Source organism: Brachyistius frenatus, unplaced genomic scaffold (genome assembly GCF_029030835.1).
Source record: "Brachyistius frenatus isolate BFR_SWC_R1_liver_20210118 unplaced genomic scaffold, ASM2903083v1 Contig_112, whole genome shotgun sequence".
Taxonomy (NCBI): domain Eukaryota; kingdom Metazoa; phylum Chordata; class Actinopteri; family Embiotocidae; genus Brachyistius; species Brachyistius frenatus.
In genome coordinates, this window is record NW_027210711.1 from 704,792 (window position 1) to 727,500 (window position 22,709).

General features: G+C 58.4%; 1 protein-coding gene across 7 annotated transcripts in view; it reads right to left on the reverse strand.

Annotated features, from left to right (window-relative positions):
* nbeal1 (neurobeachin-like 1) overlaps positions 1-22,709 on the reverse strand; it is a 109,120-nt gene that overhangs the window by 76,857 nt on the left and 9,554 nt on the right. For 3 of the 7 annotated variants that reach the window (XM_069712745.1, XM_069712747.1, XM_069712746.1), the window contains 51 exons: positions 21,822-21,983; positions 21,615-21,696; positions 21,386-21,513; positions 20,563-20,645; positions 19,097-19,182; positions 18,489-18,861; positions 18,272-18,378; positions 17,155-17,241; positions 15,648-15,731; positions 15,368-15,466; positions 14,684-15,255; positions 14,457-14,589; positions 14,246-14,365; positions 13,838-14,147; positions 13,617-13,702; positions 13,409-13,498; positions 13,159-13,327; positions 12,933-13,066; positions 12,076-12,235; positions 11,897-11,999; positions 11,637-11,796; positions 11,336-11,494; positions 10,494-10,653; positions 10,117-10,205; positions 9,331-9,816; positions 9,043-9,218; positions 8,670-8,958; positions 8,019-8,327; positions 7,768-7,917; positions 7,524-7,681; positions 7,311-7,435; positions 7,081-7,207; positions 6,838-6,986; positions 6,614-6,747; positions 6,405-6,506; positions 6,172-6,267; positions 5,965-6,089; positions 5,730-5,870; positions 5,523-5,653; positions 5,252-5,361; positions 5,015-5,132; positions 4,713-4,810; positions 4,485-4,601; positions 4,273-4,362; positions 4,068-4,177; positions 3,777-3,949; positions 3,581-3,675; positions 3,278-3,394; positions 2,969-3,130; positions 2,738-2,886; positions 2,238-2,611 (listed from right to left, as the gene is read on the reverse strand). In XM_069712745.1, coding sequence (XP_069568846.1) covers positions 2,314-2,611; positions 2,738-2,886; positions 2,969-3,130; positions 3,278-3,394; positions 3,581-3,675; positions 3,777-3,949; positions 4,068-4,177; positions 4,273-4,362; positions 4,485-4,601; positions 4,713-4,810; positions 5,015-5,132; positions 5,252-5,361; positions 5,523-5,653; positions 5,730-5,870; positions 5,965-6,089; positions 6,172-6,267; positions 6,405-6,506; positions 6,614-6,747; positions 6,838-6,986; positions 7,081-7,207; positions 7,311-7,435; positions 7,524-7,681; positions 7,768-7,917; positions 8,019-8,327; positions 8,670-8,958; positions 9,043-9,218; positions 9,331-9,816; positions 10,117-10,205; positions 10,494-10,653; positions 11,336-11,494; positions 11,637-11,796; positions 11,897-11,999; positions 12,076-12,235; positions 12,933-13,066; positions 13,159-13,327; positions 13,409-13,498; positions 13,617-13,702; positions 13,838-14,147; positions 14,246-14,365; positions 14,457-14,589; positions 14,684-15,255; positions 15,368-15,466; positions 15,648-15,731; positions 17,155-17,241; positions 18,272-18,378; positions 18,489-18,861; positions 19,097-19,182; positions 20,563-20,645; positions 21,386-21,513; positions 21,615-21,696; positions 21,822-21,983 — 8,071 coding nt within the window. In that variant the 3' untranslated portion in view covers positions 2,238-2,313. Of the gene's footprint in view, positions 1-1,362; positions 1,576-2,237; positions 2,612-2,737; positions 2,887-2,968; positions 3,131-3,277; positions 3,395-3,580; positions 3,676-3,776; positions 3,950-4,067; positions 4,178-4,272; positions 4,363-4,484; positions 4,602-4,712; positions 4,811-5,014; positions 5,133-5,251; positions 5,362-5,522; positions 5,654-5,729; positions 5,871-5,964; positions 6,090-6,171; positions 6,268-6,404; positions 6,507-6,613; positions 6,748-6,837; positions 6,987-7,080; positions 7,208-7,310; positions 7,436-7,523; positions 7,682-7,767; positions 7,918-8,018; positions 8,328-8,669; positions 8,959-9,042; positions 9,219-9,330; positions 9,817-10,116; positions 10,206-10,493; positions 10,654-11,335; positions 11,495-11,636; positions 11,797-11,896; positions 12,000-12,075; positions 12,236-12,932; positions 13,067-13,158; positions 13,328-13,408; positions 13,499-13,616; positions 13,703-13,837; positions 14,148-14,245; positions 14,366-14,456; positions 14,590-14,683; positions 15,256-15,367; positions 15,467-15,647; positions 15,732-17,154; positions 17,242-18,271; positions 18,379-18,488; positions 18,862-19,096; positions 19,183-20,562; positions 20,646-21,385; positions 21,514-21,614; positions 21,697-21,821; positions 21,984-22,709 lie in introns of those variants that run through there. The other 4 variants (XM_069712749.1, XM_069712748.1, XM_069712751.1 and 1 more) reach the window with 4 other exon arrangements.

Consider the following 22,709-nt stretch of genomic DNA (forward strand, 5'->3'; position numbering starts at 1 on the left):
ATGTATCCCCCCCCGCCCCCCTCCGCCCACGACAACAAGCCATGCAAACATTCCTCAAAGATTCCCAGGAGGGGGGAGGAAGAGGAGGAGGGCGAGGAAGACGCGACGAAGGAGCCGTATTGCTGTTAACGCTGACATCTTCAAAAGCCCTTTGAGGATTCCTTCTTTTCTCCTTCTTCTACGAGCGCGTGAACGGGTCACGAGCGCGTCCGTCCGAGACCTCTTCAAAAAAAACAACGACCGCTACCTCCGCTCGCAAATAAAACATGAACGATGATTTCGAGTTCGTTTCTTTTTTTGACGCGATCGTTTTACTTTTCCTCATCGAACTGCGCGTCAAAGCGAGGAGCTGGCGTTAAAACGCCAACGGCGAGGAAGATGTTTTCGCCGCGCGCAAAGACGTGCCGCGTTGCTCGTGCCGCGCGTTCGTTTCACAAACAACAACAACAAAAAAACATGATCGAAAAGAAAGAAAGAAAGAAAGAAAAACAGAAAAAAAGGAAACAGACACCCACCCAAACAAACATGGCGTTACAAAAGGCGGAGAGTTTGGTCTCGTGTGTCGGTGGAGCCGTCTTACTGCATAAAAGAGCCGCCGGGCCGGGCGGCTTTGAGGCAACCGTGAGGGGAAAGCGTCGGCCCGTGGAGGGACGGGGGCCCGCCCGTCTGCGGCGGAGGGGGCCGACTGAGGGGAGGAGGAGGAGGAGGAAGATGAAGGGGAGGTACGAAACAAAAAAGCCCACTTCGAACTACATTTGCAGACGCCCGCGTAAATACGGGAGAGCGGTCGGTCGAGAGATCCCTCCCCGTGACGCTGCGTTCGCGAGCGGCCGGGAAGCGGGAAGCCTTCCCGACCTCGGAGAAGAAGGCGCGGCGACGTCGGGGGGTGAACGGTGCGGGTACGGTTTTCGCCGCGCGGTTCCTTTAGGTGACGCCGGTCACGGCGGGGACTTCGCCGTGAGCCGTACGTGAGGCCGTTCGTAGCTTTCCGGGTCCGAACGACGATACCGCCGAGGGCCGCCGGAGGTCCGGCTCCAAAAACCCTCCGCGGGCTTCCGTTCCGCTTCTCTCGCGACATTGTCGGTCCGTACGGTTTCTCTCCGCCCCCGGCTCCGGTCCGAACGCGCTCGGCGCCGGTTCCGACCCGCTGTCGTCGTCGTCTGAGCTTTTTTCCCCACTTCCCGAGCCGCCTCCGACGCGCCGTCTACACCGAACGACGGAAGGGTGAAGAGGGAAGGTGCGAAATCTGTGTCGGAAGCACGGCGCCGGCGCCGTACGGGAATACGCACCCGAGCGGACAGACGCGAACGCCTGTTACGCCGTGTGAAAAAGGAGGCGGATCGAATGAGCCCACCTGTCTTTCGCTAATGGAAAAACGTGGAGGATGGCAGGGAGGTGGGATGTGCTTGGAAGGAGGAGGAGGAGGAGGAGGGAGGGACGGTTCGGGGCTCAGGGGCCGGGGTGGGCTCGGTTCTGGTCCTGCCGCCGGGTGTCGTACGCCGTCTCCCCCGAGGAGATCTGGGTCAGCCTCTTGCTGGAGCCCCACAGCTTCCGCGTGATCTGGCCCGAACTCATCTGGTGAAGAGCGGAGGAGGGAGAGGAAGAGGAAGAGGAAGAGGACGAAGTGGGGGTGGTGGGGAAGAAAGCGTGAAGTCAAAGGAAACAAAAGCATAAGAAGGGGAGGGGGGGGATATATGATTCATGAGTGAATGATTGATTAGTTCATTGGAGTTCCATTGAGGCAATACAAATTAAAATACCCAAATACCAAAAATCAAATCTAAATCAAGTCCATTTTAAACAGAAAAGATGAAAATCAACTATCCACAGGGAGGTAGGAGGAGATGGGGGGGGGGGACTTCCCGTATCAACTATCACCGCACTATTTACATTATTCACACGTTATTATTGTTGATGTTATTATTACATCGTAGCTACACCGTTACGTATGGCTTGAGCGTTAATTAGTTTCACGGCATGTTTGTTCACAGCAAACGGAGAAGAACAAGTTCGTGACACTTTCAGGTAAACGGCAATCGGACGGAGCTCCTCCCACCTCCGCGGCCCAATTTTGCGCAGATGTCACACACATATATATATATATATATATATATATATATATATATATATATAAAACAAAAAAATGACAACAAACACATTTAAACTGAGCGAGGTCAAAGGAGAACGTCGGCTTTCGTATCACAGTTGCGGTTCCAGGAATGTGTTAAATCGGTGCGGCTCAGATGTGTGCGTGTGGCGGGGACGGGGGAGGGGTTGGATCTACGGCCGTGACCGAACGAGGGGGCGGGGGAGCTAGGGCTTGTGGGAGCCGGAGGCGGGGCCGAACGCCAGCCGGTCGCGCCCGTGACTCGGGCGGGCGGGCGAGCGAGCTCGAAACGGCGCCAGCAGCGGCGAGGCCGTGAGCGGCGATCCCTCCAGGCTCTGAGCGATGTAGTTCCGCAGCGAGTTCTTTACCTCCGCCGGCCGGCCCGCGCCCACGATGATCAGCTTGCCGTCCTGCAGGCCCGCCAGCACCTGGCTCTGGTCCTTGGTGACGGAGACGCAGCGCACCGGCGCGCGCATGGCCACGGGCTCGGCGCGCAGCGACAGGCTGCGGGGGGGGGGAGGAAGAAGAAACACGCTCGTGAGCGACCGCGTCGCGAAATTGAGACAATCGAGGCGGCGATTTCACACCCTCGGCTGGAACGTTTAGAGGCCCCGACGTCCGGCGCTTCACCTGTGCAGGTCCCGGACGGAGAGGTATCCCTGCTCGCTGCCGACGACCACGTGCTCCCCCGACACGCACATGTCGGTCACCTGCTCCTTCAGAGGCTCGCTGCGCAGGTGCTTCCCGTTCACCGAGTACAGGTGGAGGGCGTTTTTGTCCTGGGAAGACACGCGAACGTGACGTCGCCTCAGATCGCGGCGGGGAGGAATATTTGGTGTGTGTGTGCGCGAGCGCGCCTACCTTGAGCGTGGCCTTGCCCTCCAGGCAGGTGTGAACCAGCAGGTGACCCTCCCAGGACACGGCCAGGTGGAGGATGGACAGCGGCAGCGAGCTGTCGCACGGCGGTCGCAGGCAGCGCGTGTACTGACCCCGACGCACCGTGTGGATGATCACCGTCCCGTCCTGCGGAGACGGAGAGAACGAGCGAGGGAGGGAGGGAGGGAGGGAGGAAACGCACGCTTAATAATAACGCGCACGCACATCTCGGACGGGAAAACTCAAGTTTTACGTCCACGACTCAAAGCCTCCTTTTCGGAGGAGTGAGTTTACCCGCGATCCGGACACGGCCATGTCCAGCTCGGTGCTGATGCTGACGCTGACCACCTCGCCCGTGTGCCCGTACAGCACCTGGATTGGTTTGGGGAGGAGGCCGACGGGAGCGCCGCCCTGCGGGAAGAAGAGCGGACGAATGAGAGAGGGCCGGCCCGGGCCAGAGATGCTCCCGCGACCCCTACGTTACTTTGTAGAGCCCGTTCGTCGATTACGACCGTTTAAACGTGCTCAGATATGCTTCCGTACGTCTTTTCTTTGTCGACGCGTATTCCTACGCGATATTTAAACCGCCGTCCTCACCTGCTGCAGGACCCGCCACACCATGCAGGTGGTGTCTCTGGAGCCGGAGATCAGGTGGATGCCGCAGTGGTCCGTCGACAGGCACGTCACGACGTCTGCGGGGAGAGAGAGAGAGAGAGAGAGATTAAATCCGGAGGCCCCGACCCGGGACCGACTATTTTGTCCGTTTGGGACGTGGAAGCCTTTTTTCCTCTACCCGTGTGTCGGATGTGCTGCGCCACCGTCTTGCCCTTCACCAGCGAGGTGACCCGCAGGCTGTTGTCCCAGTGGCCGCCGCTGAACAGCAACTTGCCGTCGTGTGAGACCACAAAGAGCCTCGCCGTCACCTCCACGCCGGGGGCGAAGGGCCCCGCCAGGAAACGCTGCGTCCTGAGAGAAGATCGGGCGAACGGTTAGGAGGTTTCTGTCATTTTTGTTTTTGTTTTTGTTTTGGAGGGAGGGGGGGGGGTCACAGAGCCAACACGCTGCGGACGAGCCGCGTTCTCACTTGACGTTGGACACCGTGGGGTCCTTGATGAAGGTGAAGTAGTTGGAGATGTTCTTGTTGTAAGGCAGCCAGCCGTGAGTCCCCACCAGGCAGTTCTGACTCACCGTCACCTGCGGACAGTTTCGACATCGGCGTGTGAATCCTTTATTCTCGACCGGGACAAAACGTGTCAATTCCCGAAACGTCCGCGCTACAAACGGCTCACCATGGTGTCGGGACTGCCCTGGCTGATGAAGGAATGGGACTGGTTCTTCGGCACCACCGCCTTAACCAGCGGCGCGCCGTCGCCGATGCCCTGCGGAAACACGGACGCGTCGCTTTAAAGGGAAATAGTCGGGAAGGTCGCCCGCCGCCGCCGTTTGTATTTCGGCGCGTAGCGTTTAAGAGGGGGGGGGGGCGACAAACGAGCGCACCGACCTCCACGAAGAAGGACTTGAGGTCGTCGAGGTGCTCGAACACGCTGACGGGGCACGAGTCCAGCTGAGCCCTCCTCCTCTCCGCTTCCTCCTGAGGCAGACGCACCGGATGGGGCTCCTGAATAAACACGCACACGCTGATATACAAATATATACAAACGCTCCTCGGCGGAAACCGAACTCGGCGACCTCGCGTCCTTCTTTGGACGTATCTGCGGCGAGTCTGCACCTTCAGTAACTGGCAGGGCGTCTGACCGAAGTTGCTGATCATGCCTTCCACAGCTTTGCGCTCCTTCTCGTCCGTGATGGCGTCCAAGTCCACGGCTCCTAAAAAAAAAAAAAAAAAAAAAAAAAAAAACACGACGCGTAGGTACGACGAGTACGCGCCGCGACCGCATCCCGTTCGATGCTTCCGTAAGCAGTTTCTATTGTGGAAAATACTGCCGACGGACGATTCCAAGAAAAGGGTGAGAATAAAACCGACGGCGCGACGTGACGGCGAGGTCACCGCCGCCGCCGCGGGTGTCTGACCTTCGTACGTGCAGTAGTAGAAGACGTTGAGGGCCTCCACGGCTGCGGGGCCCCTCTGCTTGTAGCCGAATATCAGGTCGATCCACGCGTGGAGGTGAGCCGACACGTACTCCGACTCCTGACGGAGGAAGAAAAGAAAAAAGAAAAAAAAGCCAGCGTTAGACGCGTTCGCGTCCCGGCTTTCTTTGGCGGACGACGTCGTCGCCCCGCGGCGCCGCAGATCTAAGAGCGTCTCACCAGAGCTTTGCGGTGCTTGTAGATGAAGTCCTCGGGGGACTTGGCCCACTTGGGCAGGACCACGTCGTTCACTCTTTCTTTGGAGATCTGCAGGCGGCCCAGATCGAAACCTGGATGAGGGAGGGGGAGGGGGAGAGGGGGGGGGGGGCAAATATTCAACTTTTAGGCCGACAAATGTCAAAATGCCAAAACGGGAAACTGTTTAACGGCTAAACGTTTCGTCGCCGTTCTGACGGTAACCCGCGTTATCCGTCTCCGGCGCCCGACTCGCCGTTTTGGTTCTCCAGGAACTCGGGGAAGTAGAAGAACTCGGGGATGAGCTCCTTGACGTCGTTGGGGTTGTCCGTGAGGGTCTGCCAGGTGGCCGGGATGGAGTGGAACTGCCGGTCGGCGCAGTCGAACCTGAGACACACCAGACGCGTCAAGACACAAACGTACGCGTTCGGACGCCCGCCCTCGCCGCCCGGACCCTCCTCACCGTCCGCTCTGCAGCTGGATGTGCAGCGAGGTGAAGGGCTCCGCTCTGATCAGGTAGTGCATCACCCCGGCGGCGTTGGAGTAGTGGGTGCCGTAATGAAACGGGTCTGTCGTGCCCGTCGGGTCCTCGAAACTTTCGTACCTGACGGACGTCGGTAAAAAAACAAAACACTTTGAAGCGGCTTTATTTATTTATTTATGTATTTACATCGATCGGCGTCGCCGCCCAAACTTACTTCTCTCTGACCGCCTTGGCGTTGCGTTCGTTGAGGACGGCCACCGGCTTCGACAGATCCCTGAACGTTCGAGGGTCCGAGAGGTCCAGCTCCTCCGAAGTGTAGTCGGCCAGTATCCACGGAAACTGAACACACGCGCGGCAAATTAACTTCCCGTATCGATCGGCCGTAAACCTTAACAAACGGCGCGCTCGGCGATACACGTACCACCGGGTACTGAGCCAGGTCGTTGTACGTTCTGCCCGCGATCGTGTTGAGCTGCATCAGGTAGTCGAAGTTGGAGATCTCCCGGTTCACCCATTTCTGCGCGAGAGAGAGAGAGAGAGAGAGAGAGAGAGAGAGGACGGATTCAAAAACAAACGACCGTACGTTGAACGGCACGAAGCGTCTTTTCCACTTTTCACACTTATAACAAGCGGAGTAGCTCGCCGCGTCCTGACCTGCGTGAGTCCGGAGGCCTTGAGGAGCTCCTGTGGCGAGCGGGTTCCGTACGGGCCGAGGGATCGCAGCAGCAACATGCGGCCGTACACCTCGTTCCTCGCCTGCGAACGGCACAGATTACGCGGTCGGTATTTTCCGGAGGCCGGAGGAGACGCCTCTCTTTTCCTCGAAGTTACAAATTCCGACCGGCGCCGTTATTCTCGCTCACCTCCTTTTTGAAGTTGAGGAAGTAGTTGGTCTGGTCGACGAGGAAGATTTCCAGAGCCGAGCGCCGCAGGTTGTACCGTCTGAGGTGGACCTCTCGGATCTGCGACAGCGGCCACTTGAAGTCGTGGCCGACACCTTAGGGAGACAAAACCAAACCCCACAAAACTTAATCGCGTCTTTTCTCCCTTTTTCTCCTCCGTCTCCTACCCTTCCGCGTCCGCTCACCCTCCTCCTTCTCCTGGTTGCTGTCGTGGAAGTAGACGTGCTGCGTGGTGAGCTCCAGGCGCCCCGGCGCCACCTCCCCCACCGTCACCAGTTCGCAGTCCTCCCACAGCACCGGCTTCTCCCTCTGGCCGGCCTCCTCGGCTTCGACCCTGGCGGACGCGGAGAGACGGACGCCGTTAGAAAACGGAGAGGGGACGAAACGTCTCTAGCGGCGTCCTTGTCGTCGTCCATCTGGCGACTCACCGGTTGTCGGCGGCGGCCGGGTCGTCCTCCGGCAGCTCCGGGATGTCGTCCTCCAAGTCGCTGACTTTCACCTGCTTCGCGGCCTCCAGCAGCAGAGGCTCGGGGTTTACGCGCCGCCGATGGACACCTGAGGACACCGTTATTAAGTGATACTTTTTCGCACGGTCGGACCGACGGGGATCGAACCCCGCCGAATAACGTCGGTCACGTGGGAGGCGGCGTAGTCTTACCCAAGTTGTCTCTCAGAGCGCTGGCCTCTCGGTGAGGATCGTAGTTGTAGTTGCGGACCAGCTTCGGCCTCATGCGGGAGTAGTTCTCGGCGCTGGACACCATCCAGCGCGTCTCGTCCCCCCGCCTGCGAGAGACGGTCACAAAACAGCCACCGTCAAACCGACGCTCGCTCCGGCCGTGAAATGCGGGGGAGGGGAAGTGGACGTCGGTACCTGTCCGCCCAGGGCCCCCTCTCGCACGCCAGCCCCCGCCGCGCCGCCTTCCACTGCCTCAGGGCGGCGGCGTTCTGGCCGTGCTGCTGCTTCAGCGCGTTGTTGTAGCGCAGGTTCTCCTGCCGGCCGCGTCGAGCGAACGGCTCCGCGAATTGTTCCTGAAACGCACGATAGAATGAAGTTGCGCGAGGTTCGGACGGACGGAGCCGAGGTCCTTCGTCCTTTTACGTCTCGGCCGACTCACCTGGAAGCGGTTCTTGCTCTCGCCTCTTTCCCGCTCTCTCTTGCGTAAGCTGACCGCGAAGGCCTCGTAGCACTCCTTCCAGTACAGAGCCGTGGTCTCGTGTCCCCGGCTGAACGTCTCGATTTCGTACTGCTTCATGTACGGAATTATCTGGAGACCGATTGCGGACAAAACACACACGCGAAACGTCAAACTTTGATCCCCGAAACCGTCTCGCGCCGTAGCGGCGGAAACTTCCTATTTTCACCTACGTATTTGTCCAGGTAAACGCGCCACTCCGGCGACTCGCAGTACAGCCGGAAGTCCTCGAAGAAGGAGGGGCTCCCGTTGGCGTCCGGCAGCCGCGGCAGGTGCAGCTCCATGTAGAGCAGGCGGTGCACTTTGGAGAGCAGCGTTCGCAGCAGCGGGACCAGGAAGGTGTACGTCTCCTCCGTCCCCTCCCGGACGGAGCGCCGCAGGATGCCCTCCGCCTTCCCCAGCAGGTAGCACGCCTCGTCCTGGCTCGACACCTCCTTGGTCTGCAGGATGCCGTTGAGCTTGGCGGTCGCCGTGGCGCGCACCTGGGACGAGAGGGGACGTTATCGCTGTGGGACCGTAGTCTAGGACAAGTCACAACAATACACGCCGACCATAGGTACGGCGCTAAAACCGCCTCCTTTTTCTCCCGTTACGGACAAATAGTGCGTGCTGCGCGTACTAATACGCGTACTAATACTAGTACGTACGAGGTGAGGGCCAATCAAATTCACGCCACTGCTTTAAGGTCTATTTGTAAATACAGAAATACCGCTATTTGTAACAACGCGCTACGTCAAAAGGGTTCCCGGCAAAATTGACACAATCGGCCAAACGGTCCGAACCGCCGAGGAATGTCGGACGACTGAAAAACCGCCACCCTTCACCTCGGGGTCTTCCTGCGCCATGAAGCCCAGCAGGAGTCTCAGTCCCACTTGCGACAGCTGGAACCACTCGGACCCGGCCGAGTGCCACACCGTGAGGATGTCCATCAGCGTCACCGTCTCCTCCAACGCCTTCTCCGTCCACAGCGCCGGGTTGACCAGGCCCTCCGCCTGCAGGAAGTCCTGCACCACGTGAAGCAGCCGCACCGCGTTCTCCGTGTGTCGCGGCAGCGTGGCGGCCGACGCCTCGCGGTTGTCGCGCACCGACCGCTCCAACATTCCCTCCATCAGACTAGAGGGGGAAAAAGGGGACGTTAGGCATCGGCCCGCTCCGACGGCTTTTTCCGCCCTCGCTCCGTCCCGGTGCCGCGCTCACCTGAGCTTGATCCGGTCCGCGGGAAGCAGCAGCTCGTTGGCGGTTCCCAGTTTGGCGAGAGCCGAGAAGACCTGGCCTCGTTCCAGCCACGCCGAGTCGTCCGAGCCCTCCACGCCCCGCCACATCACGCGCAGGACGATCTCCGGCAGCATGCCGCACAGCTCCTCCTCGGCCCGCTAGGGGGCGATGCCGCGCCACACGGGAGAGAACGGACTGTGATTAGCGATTACGCCTTTACACCCCAAATCGGGCCGCGTGGGAATGCCCGAAGGCCATTTTTTCTCTCACCTGGCCGTTGTCCGAGGACTCCCCCAGAGAGATGTTGTCGCCGAAGAGGGAGCCGTCTTCGTTCGGGGACGAAGTCGCGTCTCGATCCCCGGAGTTCACCGGGAAACGCTTTGAGGTCTCCGGCGGCGACGGCACGCTCCCGGGCGTCCGGCCGCCGCCGTCCCCGCCCTCGTAGGACCGCGGGCCGGATGGCTCGGGCGTCGGGCCCCCCGACTCGCCCGCCACCCGGCCGGAGGTGGACGACGACGGCGTGTCCGGCGGCGAGACCGCGTCGACGTCGTCCGGACCGTCCACCGAGCGTTCTTCGTCCGGGTGGGCGGCTGCGGCGGCGGTCCGGTTCAAGTCCGGGCCTCGCGCGCCGTCGGAGCCGCGCGGCGGCGACGACCCTTCGCCCCGCAGGTACAGACGCACGAGGGTGTCCTGCCAACACTGCTGCCTCGCGATCTGGACGGCGGCGTCCCGCTGGGACTGAAGCAGCTGGTACACCTGGAGATGGAGGAGAGAAAACGTTTTTAAACTCGCGCTTTATCGCGGATGGCTGACTTTCGGCTGACGCCGACCCGCCGTTTCCCGCCGCATCGTGTTAAAATCGTTCCCCTGGCGACGTGCGGTCTGCCAAACGGCCAAAGGAAATGCTGCGCGTCTCTCTCTGAGTTTAACCGTTATTCATCTCAAATACGTATAAGTGCGGATTGCGGTTTTAGGAAGGCCGCGTAAGAAAATAATAAAGACGTAAAACAGGACATGGAAACAATAAAGGAAACAGAAAGTCGTGCGGCTCCTCACCCGCTTGCAGACGATGAGGCGTACGCTGGGTCCGGCCCGGTGAGTCAGCTGGACCAGAGCCATCAGGTCCTTGTAGTTCACCACGTGATCTGCACGCACACATGCACACAATCACACACACACACGCACGCTTTTACATGTGCTCTCTCGAGTCGGGTTTATTGGCACTATTGACTGGAGCCGTTTCTTCTACGAAAAGCGCCACCGCTCGCCGGCTACAACTCACCTTTAACCCGGGCTCCGATAAATCCGATATAAAGGGAAGATATCTCCGCAAATATGGAAAAGACACAAAAATACACGGAATATACGGAAAATACGGTAAATCCTATAATCCCGTCTTTCCCTAAAAGTGATTTAAAAGAGCCGAGCCCGACCTGTGTGGAGGACCTGGTTGAGGAGGCAGCGGACCAGCGTGGGGGTGATGTGAAGGTCGGAGAAGAGCAGCGACAGCCCGGCGTAGCCCGCCTCCCTCAGCCGCAACCGCTGCTTGTTCTTCTCGTAGACGCGGTCGCAGCGCAGCATGCGCTCGAACAGCTGCGGGGGAGAGGAGACGTTTTCAATAACGGTGCGACGACATGTTACCTTACGTTTCCGTCAAGTAGGACGATGCCGAGTCGCTCCGACCCGGAGAGCCCGTCGGTCGACTGTACGTCTCGATGGGAACGTACAATTGGAATTCAATTGGACCCGATACCTTTTCGCTCGTTATTACAGCTCGATTAAATGTGACCCAAACGTTGGCCAAATTCCCGTCTTTCTCGGGATCGTCGCCGAGGGGTTCGGCCCGCTTCCCGGACCGGTAAACGTCCGTAGGAGCGGACGTAACGTACGCGACCGACCCTTTTCCGATCGTCAGTCCCGCCCCGCGCGTCGCCGTGGAAACGGAAACGCTCGCAAATGGCTTTGTATTCCGAGAGCCGATTGCCGCGCGATACCGATACGCTTGGATTACTTTTTTTTTTTGGGGGGGGTTGTTGTTTTTCGTGTACCTCGTTGCCGCTCGTTCGCTTCGTTCGCTCCTCGTCGAGTCGACCGCGGCGGGTGTCGGTACGCCCCGGGGGGTTCGTACGGAACGACGCGAGTCGTGGCAACTTTTCTAAGACTCGGGACCGATCACGTAATAGGTGACGGGTCCCGAATAAAGGCGGAAAAAGTTACAAATATCACTCGCGGCGAGAACTTTCCGGTAACCCGGGCGCGTCGGGCGCCGACCCACCTTGAAGACGAGCTCTCGGAGTCGATCGGAGTGCTTGTTGTTGAGCAGGAGAGCGTAGCAGGAGTCGGCCGCCGCCGGCTCAAAGAGCAGCAGGAAGAGCTGGTCCCGGGCCGGGCTCGTCTGAAGGACGCTGAGCAGCAACTCCAGGACATCACGCAGCTGCAACGCACGTGTGGGCGACCGCAGCGTTACTCAGTTAATTCGCCTGCAAAATGGTACGATAGCAAAACTTTCTTTTTCCTACGTTTACGTCGTCTGTCCGCCGAAAGACGGAAAACCTTTCGCTCCCGCCGCCGCTCACCTGCTCTTCGTCCCCGATGGCGGCCGTGTATCCCAGGAGGCTGTGCATCTCCTCCTGAGACGTCCCCTTGCCGATGTAGTACTTGACGAGGCCGCTCAGAGACGCCCGGATGGTGCGGACGTCGTCCTCGCTCAGGTCGGACTCTTTATCGGCGTTCCTCCTGAACGGCGAGAGAGACGAGAGACGAGAGACGGGAGACGACGACGGTGTTTGAGGGTGAACTCGGGGAGGGGGTGAACTCGGATGAAACGGAGCCTCACCCGTAATAGAGGCGAACGGTGTCCAACAGGAACTGGACTCCGTACTTTTTCCTGAACTGCTTCCTGTTGTCTTTGATGACGGTAGACATGTACTGGATATGACCTTCGGTGGAAGGAAACACGCGTGAGCGCCGCCGTTCTCAAACACGCACACGCACATCTCACATCGCACATCTCACCTATGCGCAGAGGGAAGTCTCCTTTGTTCCAGATGTTGAAGTTGAACAGTAGATGCGCGTGCAGCTGCTCCAGCAGAGCCTGGTTATTCTCGTACGTCACCTGCTCGATCAGCAGCTGCACGGCGACCAGCACGTTGACGTCCACGTGACCCGCCGGCAGCTAAACAACGACACGCCCAGACGTTACGAAAACGAGCCACGTAAACCGCCGTCGGGCTAGTTTAGAGAGCAATTACAAACGAATGCCACCGGCGTAACTGTGTCTCTGTCGACGGATAAGAAACGTTGCGGGCGGACGAAACGCATTAGTGTTTTGTTTGTTTTTCTTATAGAGGGTGCGTTTACTTCCTCTACTATCGCATCTCAGACCTTTTCCTCTTTATGCGGGTCCCCGGAGGACGGGAGGCTTTTATTTTCCCGTGGCATCTCATGCTGACTCGGGGGTATTTCCGACCCCTTTTGCTTTAAACAAATAAAATACGGCGGGCGTGCACCGGATGAGGGGGGAGGGGGGGGCCAGACAAAAGCAAAAGACAAACGCAGACAGAACAAACGCAGACGAGCAACGGGAAAGAAAAGGTCCCGACCCGAATGCCGACGGAGGAGACCAGCAACGGGGGGGAGATTCGCGTTTGTGATTAGCAAAGTTGTTTAAAAGGTTTAACAGGCTTTCCGACAATATCTCGAACGTTAATGTTTCCATAAAAACCGATAAGAGGGCCGATAAAGGACCGGACTGACGAGATGAGAAATTAAACGCTCAATAAATCGTTCCGTTAAACGTCACGTTTTTTTCCCCGCTTTCTCAAAACCGTTCGCGGCGGCGTCCGAGCGGCGGAGAAAGCTTGAAGCCTGACCTTCTGCAGCAGCGCTCCCAGAGTGCCGACGCCGTGCGAGTGCAGCAGATTCTCCTGGTTGATGAGGTGTCCCTGCAGGAAGTGTTTCAGCACCAGCAGGAACGTGGCCGCCAGATTCTTCTCCAGACGAGCCTCTGTGGGGGAAAACAAAACACGCGTTGGAAACGGACGCCGGCTTTTCCCACGCGAGCGCCTCTCTTTCCGGCGGATCGTCGGCCGAGCGCACCTGAGGCTCTGTTCGACGGGAGGATGACCCAGTCTCCGTCGGTTGGCCCAGTCGCGTCGGGGGTGACGATGCCCGTGGGATCGCCGGTCTGCTGATCCGGGGTCAGCTGGATCAGCTGCTCCAGGATGGGGAAGAGCACCGGCAGGCCGCCCACGCAGTTGATCGTGTCCTGCCGTAGAAAATCCACACGCGTTACAATAGCGCCTACGTGGAAAGTCGCAGGCCGGCTAAGCGGCGGCTCGGGTCGCACCTTGACGTCCCAGTTGACCACTTTGTTGCCCGTCAGGCGTCCGTGCAGCGCGTTCAGTGACAGATCCAGGCAGATGGGGCTCCCGCACGCCTGTGGGCGAGACAAAACTTAACGCGATTACGGGAAATAGGTCCGCTATCCACTACGGGTGCGGCTCATTTTAAACACTTCCGAATAGGACCGTCGAAACCCCGAGAGGTCCGTTCACCTTGGGCGAATAGTGCAGCAGCAGTTTGGTCGACAGATCGCCGAGTTCCGACTCCTGCTCGTTGAACGGGGAGATGCAGTTCGGACCTGTGCGGAAATAAAAGGAGGACGGTTTGAGACGGAGAGGACAAAACTAACACCCTTCCGCCGTAAAAGCGGCCAAAGCTACGCCTCCTCTCTTTTCTTTTAAAAAGCCCTCCTCCTCTTCCTCCCCCTGCTTACCGGCACCGTAGATGGCCTTGATGTGGTTGTGCTGCGGGGGTTCGTGGAACACCATGACGCTGCCCAGCTGGCCCCGCAGGGACGTGGGGCTTCCCCACTCGCTGTCCTGCGTCCCGGCCGAGATCAGCTTGGTCACGGACTCCGGCTTCCCCCCCTGAAACGCCGCCCGGGTCTGCGGGGACAGGACGCCGCCGAACGAGGAGCGGGCGGCGGGCGCCGTGGCCGGGGAGAAGGGGGGGTCCGGAATCTGGGAGGGCGGAGGGGTGGTGGTGCGGTGGCCCGCCGAGCCGATGCGGCAGGAGGTGAACGGCTGCGGGCGGAGGACGACGAGACAACACGGACGTGCGTTTAACGCCGCGTAAAGTGCAGAGGGCCGCCTCCTTTCCATCGCGCCGCGACGCTACTCACCTCCGTCATGGCGGGGTACTTGAGGGGCGCCGACAGCTTCTGCTGTCCGTCCACGTAGATGTAGACCAGGCTCTGTCCGAACGGCCTCTTGCCGGGAACGTGCACCACGCCGACGCTGTGCTGCGGACGAAAAATTCAGACCCGTCTAGGTTTTCGCGGTTTTTAAATGAAATGAAACGTAACGTAACGTCGTCGATCGACGAGGACTCACCCACAGAGAGTCGCAGAAGCGGTAGTCGGGCAGCGTCACCGTCACGTACTCCTTCTTCGTGCACACGGCCACCACCAGCGCGCCGGCCGAGCTGACGAAGGCCTCGAACCCCGTCCCTCCCGGGGTGAAAAAGCTGCGAGGGGGAAACCGCACAAAATACACGCTCACCACGCGCGCTCCCTCGCCGCTAAAAGAAGCTCCTCCCGCGCCTTTCCTTTCTGCCTCACCTGTACAGCTGTTTCCTCTTGCCTTTGCTCGGCGGGCCCGGCCGGTCCCGGTCCAGCGACAGCCAGGCGACGAAGCCGAAGGCCGACCCGGGCCAGCGGCGCACCGTCGGGACCGCGATGCCGGCCATGTCGGGCGACAGGTCGAAGTACTGCGCGGCGCTCTCCGCGCCCCGCTCGCGGACCGCGGCCAGGAGCGCTCTCAGGGCCGGACCCGCGTAGGGGTGCGCTCGGTCCGCCTCCGGAGGCCTGAGGAGGCGCAGGAGGCCAAGCAGTTCCCCGGCGCTCAACGACCGGGAGCCCAGTGAGCCCACCAACCCGAAGAGGCTCTCGGCACATGCTCGGTGCAGCCGCGGGTGGCGCTCCAGAGCGGCGAGGACCCGCGCGACCGCGGCGGCGTTGACGCAGGTGGCGCGGGTCTGCCGGTTCAGGCAGCTGAGGCGGCGGAGCCGGTCGGCCGAGAAGAGCTGCAGTTCGGACGAGTCCAGCTCCGGCAGCCACTGGATCAGCAGCAGCAGCGGTTCCACGTTGCTGATGTCCGGGAGGTCCGCCGACGTGTGATCGCCCTCCGCCGCCTGGACGCGCCGACGGCAGTAAACGCGGATCCATTTGCCAAAGGAAAACACAACCTCGGGTTAGAGCGACAGACACCCCGACGCTTACGAGAGCCGAACGACAGTTACTGACCATGTTCATCAGCTCTTCCAGAAGGCGGCGGGAAGGCTGGCCGAGAGAAACCAGCACTTCGAACAGGTGATTGTAACCGATCCGCTCCTTAAAAACCTCCTGCGGGGGCGACAGCGCACAATTAACAGCGTCCGGACGGCTGACGAATCGCGACGTCGCGCCTTATCGGCTACGTAAAGAAATGTACGGCGCCGATACGGACTCCGCCGTCGCGGGTTACGTCGCGAGTCCGTAACGCGTTTCATATTTTGGAATTACGGCGCGACTGAGTCGCCGTTACCTTTGCGGCGGGCGATTTGTGCATCACCGTTGTCAGGGCTTTGACGGTTGCTACGGCGAGGGAATCCAGTCGGCCCCGAATCACCTGAAAGAAAAAGAAAGCGGTGAGTCGCTCGCGACGGCCGATCGCCGATCTCTCCCTGGGCGGACTTTGTAGCGACCGACGATCGGACGAATCTCCTCTCGTCCCGTTTACGCGGGCGACGAGCGCGCGGACGATTTGAAAAGCCGCCGTGATAACGCGACTCCCAAAACGACGCGCGTCGCGCCGACATGAACGAAAGAATCAAAGTAAGTAGACGCCTTCGATTGTAATTAAGTGTGAAATAAGTGAGTCCGATCGTCTGGGACGGTTTGTCGCCGCGGTAGAGGCTGGCGTCGAAGCGTCTACCGCGGATGTTACCGTGGCGATGAGGAAAAGTGTTGTCTTTCTGCTCCGGGGTGACACAAAAACACTAACAAAAATGAAATCCTTTTAGTAAGCGTGACCGGAGCAGGAAGCTCTCAGAGTTTAGGACAAAAGAATTATTACAAATAAATAAATAACACCTCCACACACACACAAACACAGAAAAGTACCCGAGTCCCTTTGTCTCACACAAAAACAAGCGTGCAACCCGCACAACGCAAAGACGTAAACACAAACAGACGCACGTCTCCGTCCAGCTCTGTCCCGCTCGTGTCACAGATCCGCTCGTGTAATAAGAGTCTCGGACCGGCTGGAGAGGGACCGTGGCAACGAAAAACTAAATCAAATGAAACACACTTCCGTCGTCGACTCTGAGAGGTAAAACACACACCGGGCCGTCGGGACAGACATTCCAGTGGAGCCCAAAATCTCACGCAGAAAAACCAGGACAAGGTGGAGGCGATGGAGGGGGGGGGGGGGGGGAGAGAGAGAGAGAGAGAGAGAGAGAGAGAGAGAGAGAGAGAGAGAGGGGGGTGAAGCGTAAGGAAAATTAAATTAATGGCGACACAGCCGTGAAGGTGGAAGTCGCTCCGCAGCGCTGTAAATTCCCCTCTCGTAAGATGCAGACATTTTGGGAAACGGGCTCGTCGGATTTTATCGCCTCCTATTTGACAGAGAGCGAAGAAAAGCGGACTCGTGCAACAGAGTGAATAAAACAATGTCGACAAACGCGGTCGGCGATGGGCTGATCGTTTGAGTGCCGATTGAACCCGGTTCGCGCCTCGAATACAGTATCGATCCAAATAAACTCCAGCAAAAGGCTGGAAACGCCGAAGGCCCGCGTGCTTCTCGTACGACTCGGACCGCGTGCGAAAGCTGCGGCGCGGTAAACGCGAGCCGACGGTGCCGTTTGTTTTTCCCAAATCCTACTTAAATTGAGGCCGGGTTCGGTACGAGGGTCTCGCTGCGGAGCGGCTCCGTGGAGGCGAAGGGTGCCTGGATTTTGCGGGGGGGGGGGGGAGGAGGAGCAGAAGGAGGAGGAGGAGGAGGGTGGGCGGGCGGATGGTGAAGAGGGGGCGGGGCTTTTGCTCGGCGGTACCTGAGTGTCCCTCTCTCCTGTCAGTAACCTGTTGTTGGTTATATCTTTCTGGTCCTTGTCTGCCGCCGTGCACCTAGCGTTAACCAGCTGACACACACAACAGGCAACATGTCAACACAGCGTGTCTGCGTGTGTGTGTGTGCACGTGTGTGTGTGTGTGTGTGTGTGTGTGGACAGAGAGAATGCAGACGTGGGAGAGACAGAGGAGAGTGCAGCAGGGGAGGAGAGATGTTGTCAGTGGAGGGGAGGGAGGTAGAAGGGGGAGGGGTGAGAGGTTAGAAGCCGTGACCTCTGAGCTGGGGGTCACCGTGTGGAGGCGTGTTGGTGATCCAGCCTTGAAGTGTGTGTGTGTGTGTGTGTGTGTGTGTGTGTGTGTGTGTGTGTGTGTGTGTGTGTGTGTGTGTGTGTGTGTGTGTGTCGGGATGGGGGTAGGTGGGGCGGAAAACATGCAAGGTGGGCAAAATGCTCCGTCTCACACCGATACCGCAACGAGTGCCGAACACGACACGCGGTACGGAGCGGACCCGGAGCGGGACGCGTCCGGATCGCGCGTGGACGAGCTCGGCCGGAGAAGCCGTCGTCGTTTCCTGACGCGTCGTGCTGCCGGCCGGCTACGTGTTACAAAAATGAACCCCGAAAAGCACTTCCGTCTACAAAAGTCTAAACCGTTACGGAAAAGGTCCAAATAAATATACGTTCGTGATCCCTGATATTTTTGGGATGGACAAACTAACTTTTCTTTTGAGAGTTGAACAAGAAAAGTTTGAAAGATCTTCCGCTGACTCTGTCTCCTCCTTTAAAACCGATGTTACGTAATCCTACTCTCCGGTGTTCGTATTCTTTCTTCAACTTTTGTATTCGTGTATTATTTACACATCGTGTACATTTGACTTATTTTTTACTTTTCCCTTCTCGCGCTCCAGTTAAAACAGGTCGTACGTGTAAAAAAAAAATACAAATGTCATCATTCCTATGAGGATCTTATAATATCGGATGGGTTTGGAGGAAGGTTAGATTTTGCCCAGGTTTCGTGAAGCTCGGAGTGATCGCGCGGCGGATCGAACGCGTCTTCGGGGTTACAAATAGGCAGGAAAGCGTATTTTAAAGTGTTTTCTACCTTGCTGTTCTGCAGCAGGCGCGTCAGATGCTCGAAACAGTTACTGTTGAGGAAGATGGCTTGTAGCACGGGCCTGTCCGAGCACAGGAACATGTCCCTGATGGTGTCTGTCAGAGGAAACGGAGGAGACGCTGGAATTAAACCTGTGGAAACGGTACACGTCTTTAAAAAAAAAAACTACTTCGTCGAAGGCCCGTATCCTCCGTTGACACGTTACCGAGCATGTGGACTTGCAGCGCCGCAAATCGACTCTCCCGGTGTCGGCCCGGTGTCGGCGCTCGGTCCTTGTCTTGCTGCTGCTGCTGCTGCCGCTGCTGGGCGGCGACGACGGCCGCCGGGTCCGAGTTGAGCAGCTTGAAGTAGTTCTCCAGCACCGAGGCGATCTCCACCTGCCGCTGGTCGGAGCTGGAGGCCAGCAGGCGCTGCACCACCTCCCGCAGGCAGCCCAGAGTCAGCAGCGCCTTCCGGTCGGGCGCCTCGCCGTCCCCGTCCTCGCCGTCGTCCGACGAGCGGCCCCCCGCGGCGCAGTCGGCCAGCACCCGCGTCAGCACCTCCGCGGTGGCCGGAGAGATGGCGAGCAGAGCGTTCCTCTGCCGGTGGGCGGAGGGAGAGATACGGTGAAAGGCGGAGGGAGGGGTCAAAGAAAGACATTGATTTATAGTGATGAGCATTGTTAGTTGCGACCCCCGCTTTCCTCCAACAGATGGTCCCGGAGCCCATCCCCGGCCAGTGGTAAGGTCAGGTCAGGTCAGGTCAGGTCAGGTAAAGTAAGGTAAGGTACGCTGGTGAGACCTCGGTGGTTGAAAGGGCCGATCGGAGGCTCACCTGATCTCCGGCTACGATGGCTCCGAACAGGTGCAGCAGGCAGCATTTCAGACTCTCCTTCAGGTGCTCGCTCTCCTGGAAGCACTCTGGAACCAAGGAGCTCATTAGCCACACAAATACACCGACGTCAAACACGACTACAGTCAACTCACGGCAGATCTACGCATCTGCTATTGTATAGTCCCCGTGGGTTCGTCTCCTTTTTCTTTTTAAACACCCACATTCACGCGGAGAAGGTCAATGAAATCAGATAAGGTAGGACACACGCGCGCGCGCACACACACACACACACACACACACACACACACACACACACACACACACACACACACACACACACACACACGCACACACAGAGGCATGTGGCAGTCCTGCCGGTGACCTCTGGGGTCACGGCGGCCCCAGCCATCCGTTAACTCATCTGTCAACACGCCCGACCCGGGAGAAGAAATGCAGCAATCTGGCTCCGGGTTGTCTACTTCCTTTCTCCCAATCGGGCCGACACTACAGTCTGGAGACGCCGTTGTAAAATGATCCGGACGCAGACGCACGCACGGTCTGTCTGTCTGTCTGTCCGGGCCTCGAGTGTTTTCTTAAGTGCCCGACCGCAGCCGCCTCGCGGATGACGTCGCGCAGAGAGGGAGCGTTTGTTCAAGGACAAAAAAGGCCGCCGGCGTTGCTACGGCGGCCTGACAGACAACGTTCAGTATCTGCTCATCTGGACGCCCGGCAAACAGAGCGAGGGGCACAAAGAGAGGATTCAACGGGGCCCGGAGAGGGGGAGGAGGAGGAGGAGGAGGAAGAGGAGCGGGAGGCAGAGAGAGTAGAGGCATGGGAGCTCTCGGAGGAAAAGATGGTGGAGGAGAAGAGGAGAGGAGAGGAGAGGAGAGGAGAGGAGAGGAGAGGAGAGGAGAGGAGAGGAGAGGAGAGGAGAGGAGAGGAGAGGAGAGGAGAGCTTATGTTCGAGGGAAAGGAGGATCTACATCAAGCGGCCGTTCAGTTATTTTGGTGGCCGGTTAACTGAAAGTATCTCGTGCGGTCGATGCCGATACCTCAACGTACGAGTTTCAGATCGACAAACGCTATTTGGCGGGCTAACAGAGAGACACGGAGACGGGCGTTGTGTCCTCACGCTCGCTTTTCTTGAGTGCAGAAGTGCGTTCGCACGGTCGAGTACAGAAGCACGCGGCGCGCTACAAACAAGGTACAGGGATGATGCGCTCCAAAACAACAACAACAACAAAAACAACACAAAGTGCCAAAAACGCTGGACGCTTTCCACCTACGTACAGGAAGGGGCGGGGCCACCGACGTAAAGGATTTTCAAATGAAGGCGTTTGAGGAAGCTGCAGCTGTTGTCGAATCTTTGCGTTTGTCCGGCGCAAGGCGCAAAAACACGTCCGTTTCTGCGTCAAATCGTTAAAAGCTGCAGATATTTTGGCGGGTGATGCGTTCGAGAGACTTACGGTAAAAGAAAGGAACAAACTCCACGGTGAGCGGAGCTGCCTTGTACTTCTGCCTGCTCCTCTCGACGGTACCCAGCTGCTCCCTGGGAGAAAAAAAAACACACACACACACACACACACACACACACACACACACACACACACACACACACAGAGCAGCGGGATGAGTGACGCTTTATTCTTCTCGGACTAAAATGTCAATTCTTACGAGTCAGCGAGTGGCCGCTGATGTCGGCAGACTTCACGGGAGTTCGGCTTCTTTTTTTGGGGGAAAAGTTCCCGCTCCGAGTGGCGGTGCGACCGTGGCAACCGTGGAAACCGCAGCGAGGGAAACGATGCGGGACAGGATCGGGCGCCCGCCGGGTTATCCGAACGAGACGCCTCCTCGCCGACGGAGACCGACCGTGTGGGAAAAAGCTCCGAAAGCGCCTTCGATCTCTCTCCTCAAATATTCATTGCGATCGGCCGGTTAACCGTCTCGTCTTTACGTGCGCGACGGCCGATTCCAAAGTGCGGAGGCCGCTCCTGCTGCGCGTGAACGGCGCGCGGAGAAGGAAGAAGCTGTAACTTTTGCGAGCGAGCGTTCCGGGTTCCGTCGCTCCGTCGACATCGGCGCCCGAGTTTCGCGCGTCGTTGTCGTCGCCGGTCCGGGAGCGTCGGCGACTTCTCCGCCGGATCGTGAGCCGGATCCGGTTTGGCGTCAAACTCGGGGAAATCGCCGACGGGGACCCTTTTCTGTTAAGATACCTTCCGCGCTTCCGTGTTTGACGTTAGCTTTACGGCATTGTGGTGAAATGCAAAGCCGGCAGCCGCACGCTCTTACCCGCAGGTCCGATGCCTCCAGTTGCGGTACGGGTCGTAGAGGCTCTCGCAGAACGCCAGCGCGTGACGCACGAACTCTTCGGCCTGACTCTGGTCCACCAGCTCCTTCTCTTTGGTCTTGCTCTTCAGCTGCGGCAGCGCACGCACACACACAAGAGAGAACAACAACAACGTCACACAACGTCACACGGCATAGAAATCGGTGCAAAGAAAAAGGGGAGGAGTCAGACCTGCTGAATGTAGAGTGTCGTCATGGTGATGATGTGATTGATGTACGAGCAAGTGCCGATCTCCTCCACGTTGGACAGGTTCCTTTAAGAGACCGCGCGGACACGCGCGACGAGGCGCGTGTTCGTTTATACCTCGTTTATTGTATATTAGTGTGCACAATAATCATTTGTGTGTTGTTGTTTTTTTTTTGTCTTTACTCTCCCGACCTGCAGATGACGATGAGGAACTTGAGCAGCAGCAGCGCCAGGTTCTGCTGCTCCGGCTCCAGGCCGTCGGAGGCCTTCTGGACGCACTGCAGCAGCTGGTGGCGCGCGACCTGCAGGATGTTGTCCGGCAGGAGCGTCAACACGGGGGGAACCTCCTCCGGCCTGCGGACACACAAGCGAACCGCGGGGCTCTCCGTCACAAACCGGGGCAAAGGAGCTTCGTGTCAGAGCGTGCGCGTTTATAACGGAGGCCCCCCCCCGCTGCGGTGCGCGCTCAATTTTTCGCCACGGCCGCATGTGTGAGAGAGAGAGAGAGAGACCAAGGCATGCAGTGAGTGTCGGTGGGAGAGCAGGACAGATGTGGCAGCTGCAGACGAGAGGAGGGGAGGGGAGATGGAGGGGAGATGGACAAAGAGGACAAACAGAGGGAGGAGGAGGGGGATGAAGAACTGAACCAATCGGATTGAACCGTGTATATTGCTTCGCACGGGCCCACCTCCGTTACAAAACCGTCGCTCGGATGTTGGAGCCGAGCTATTTTTTTGGGTCGACGCGCGGAAGAGTACGCGGCAGAGGGGGACGAAAACAAACACACACACACAAAAAAAAAAAAAAAGAACCAAAAGAGACCCGTTTCACATTTAATAGACCTACAACACGTTAAAAACAACATTCTATTGAATATTATGTGAAATTCTACTCCGGGGCGCATCGTCCCATTGAGGAGGCGGAGTCATGTTTCTAGTGATGAGCAGGGTGTGATATCGCTGGGTCGGAGCTACTTGTCGTACGATAGTTTAGGAATCATCGCCTAAATATATAAATAGTAGTTTTACAATACACAAGGTGCCAAATTCATGGCAAACAGCTGAGAACAATTCACATTTC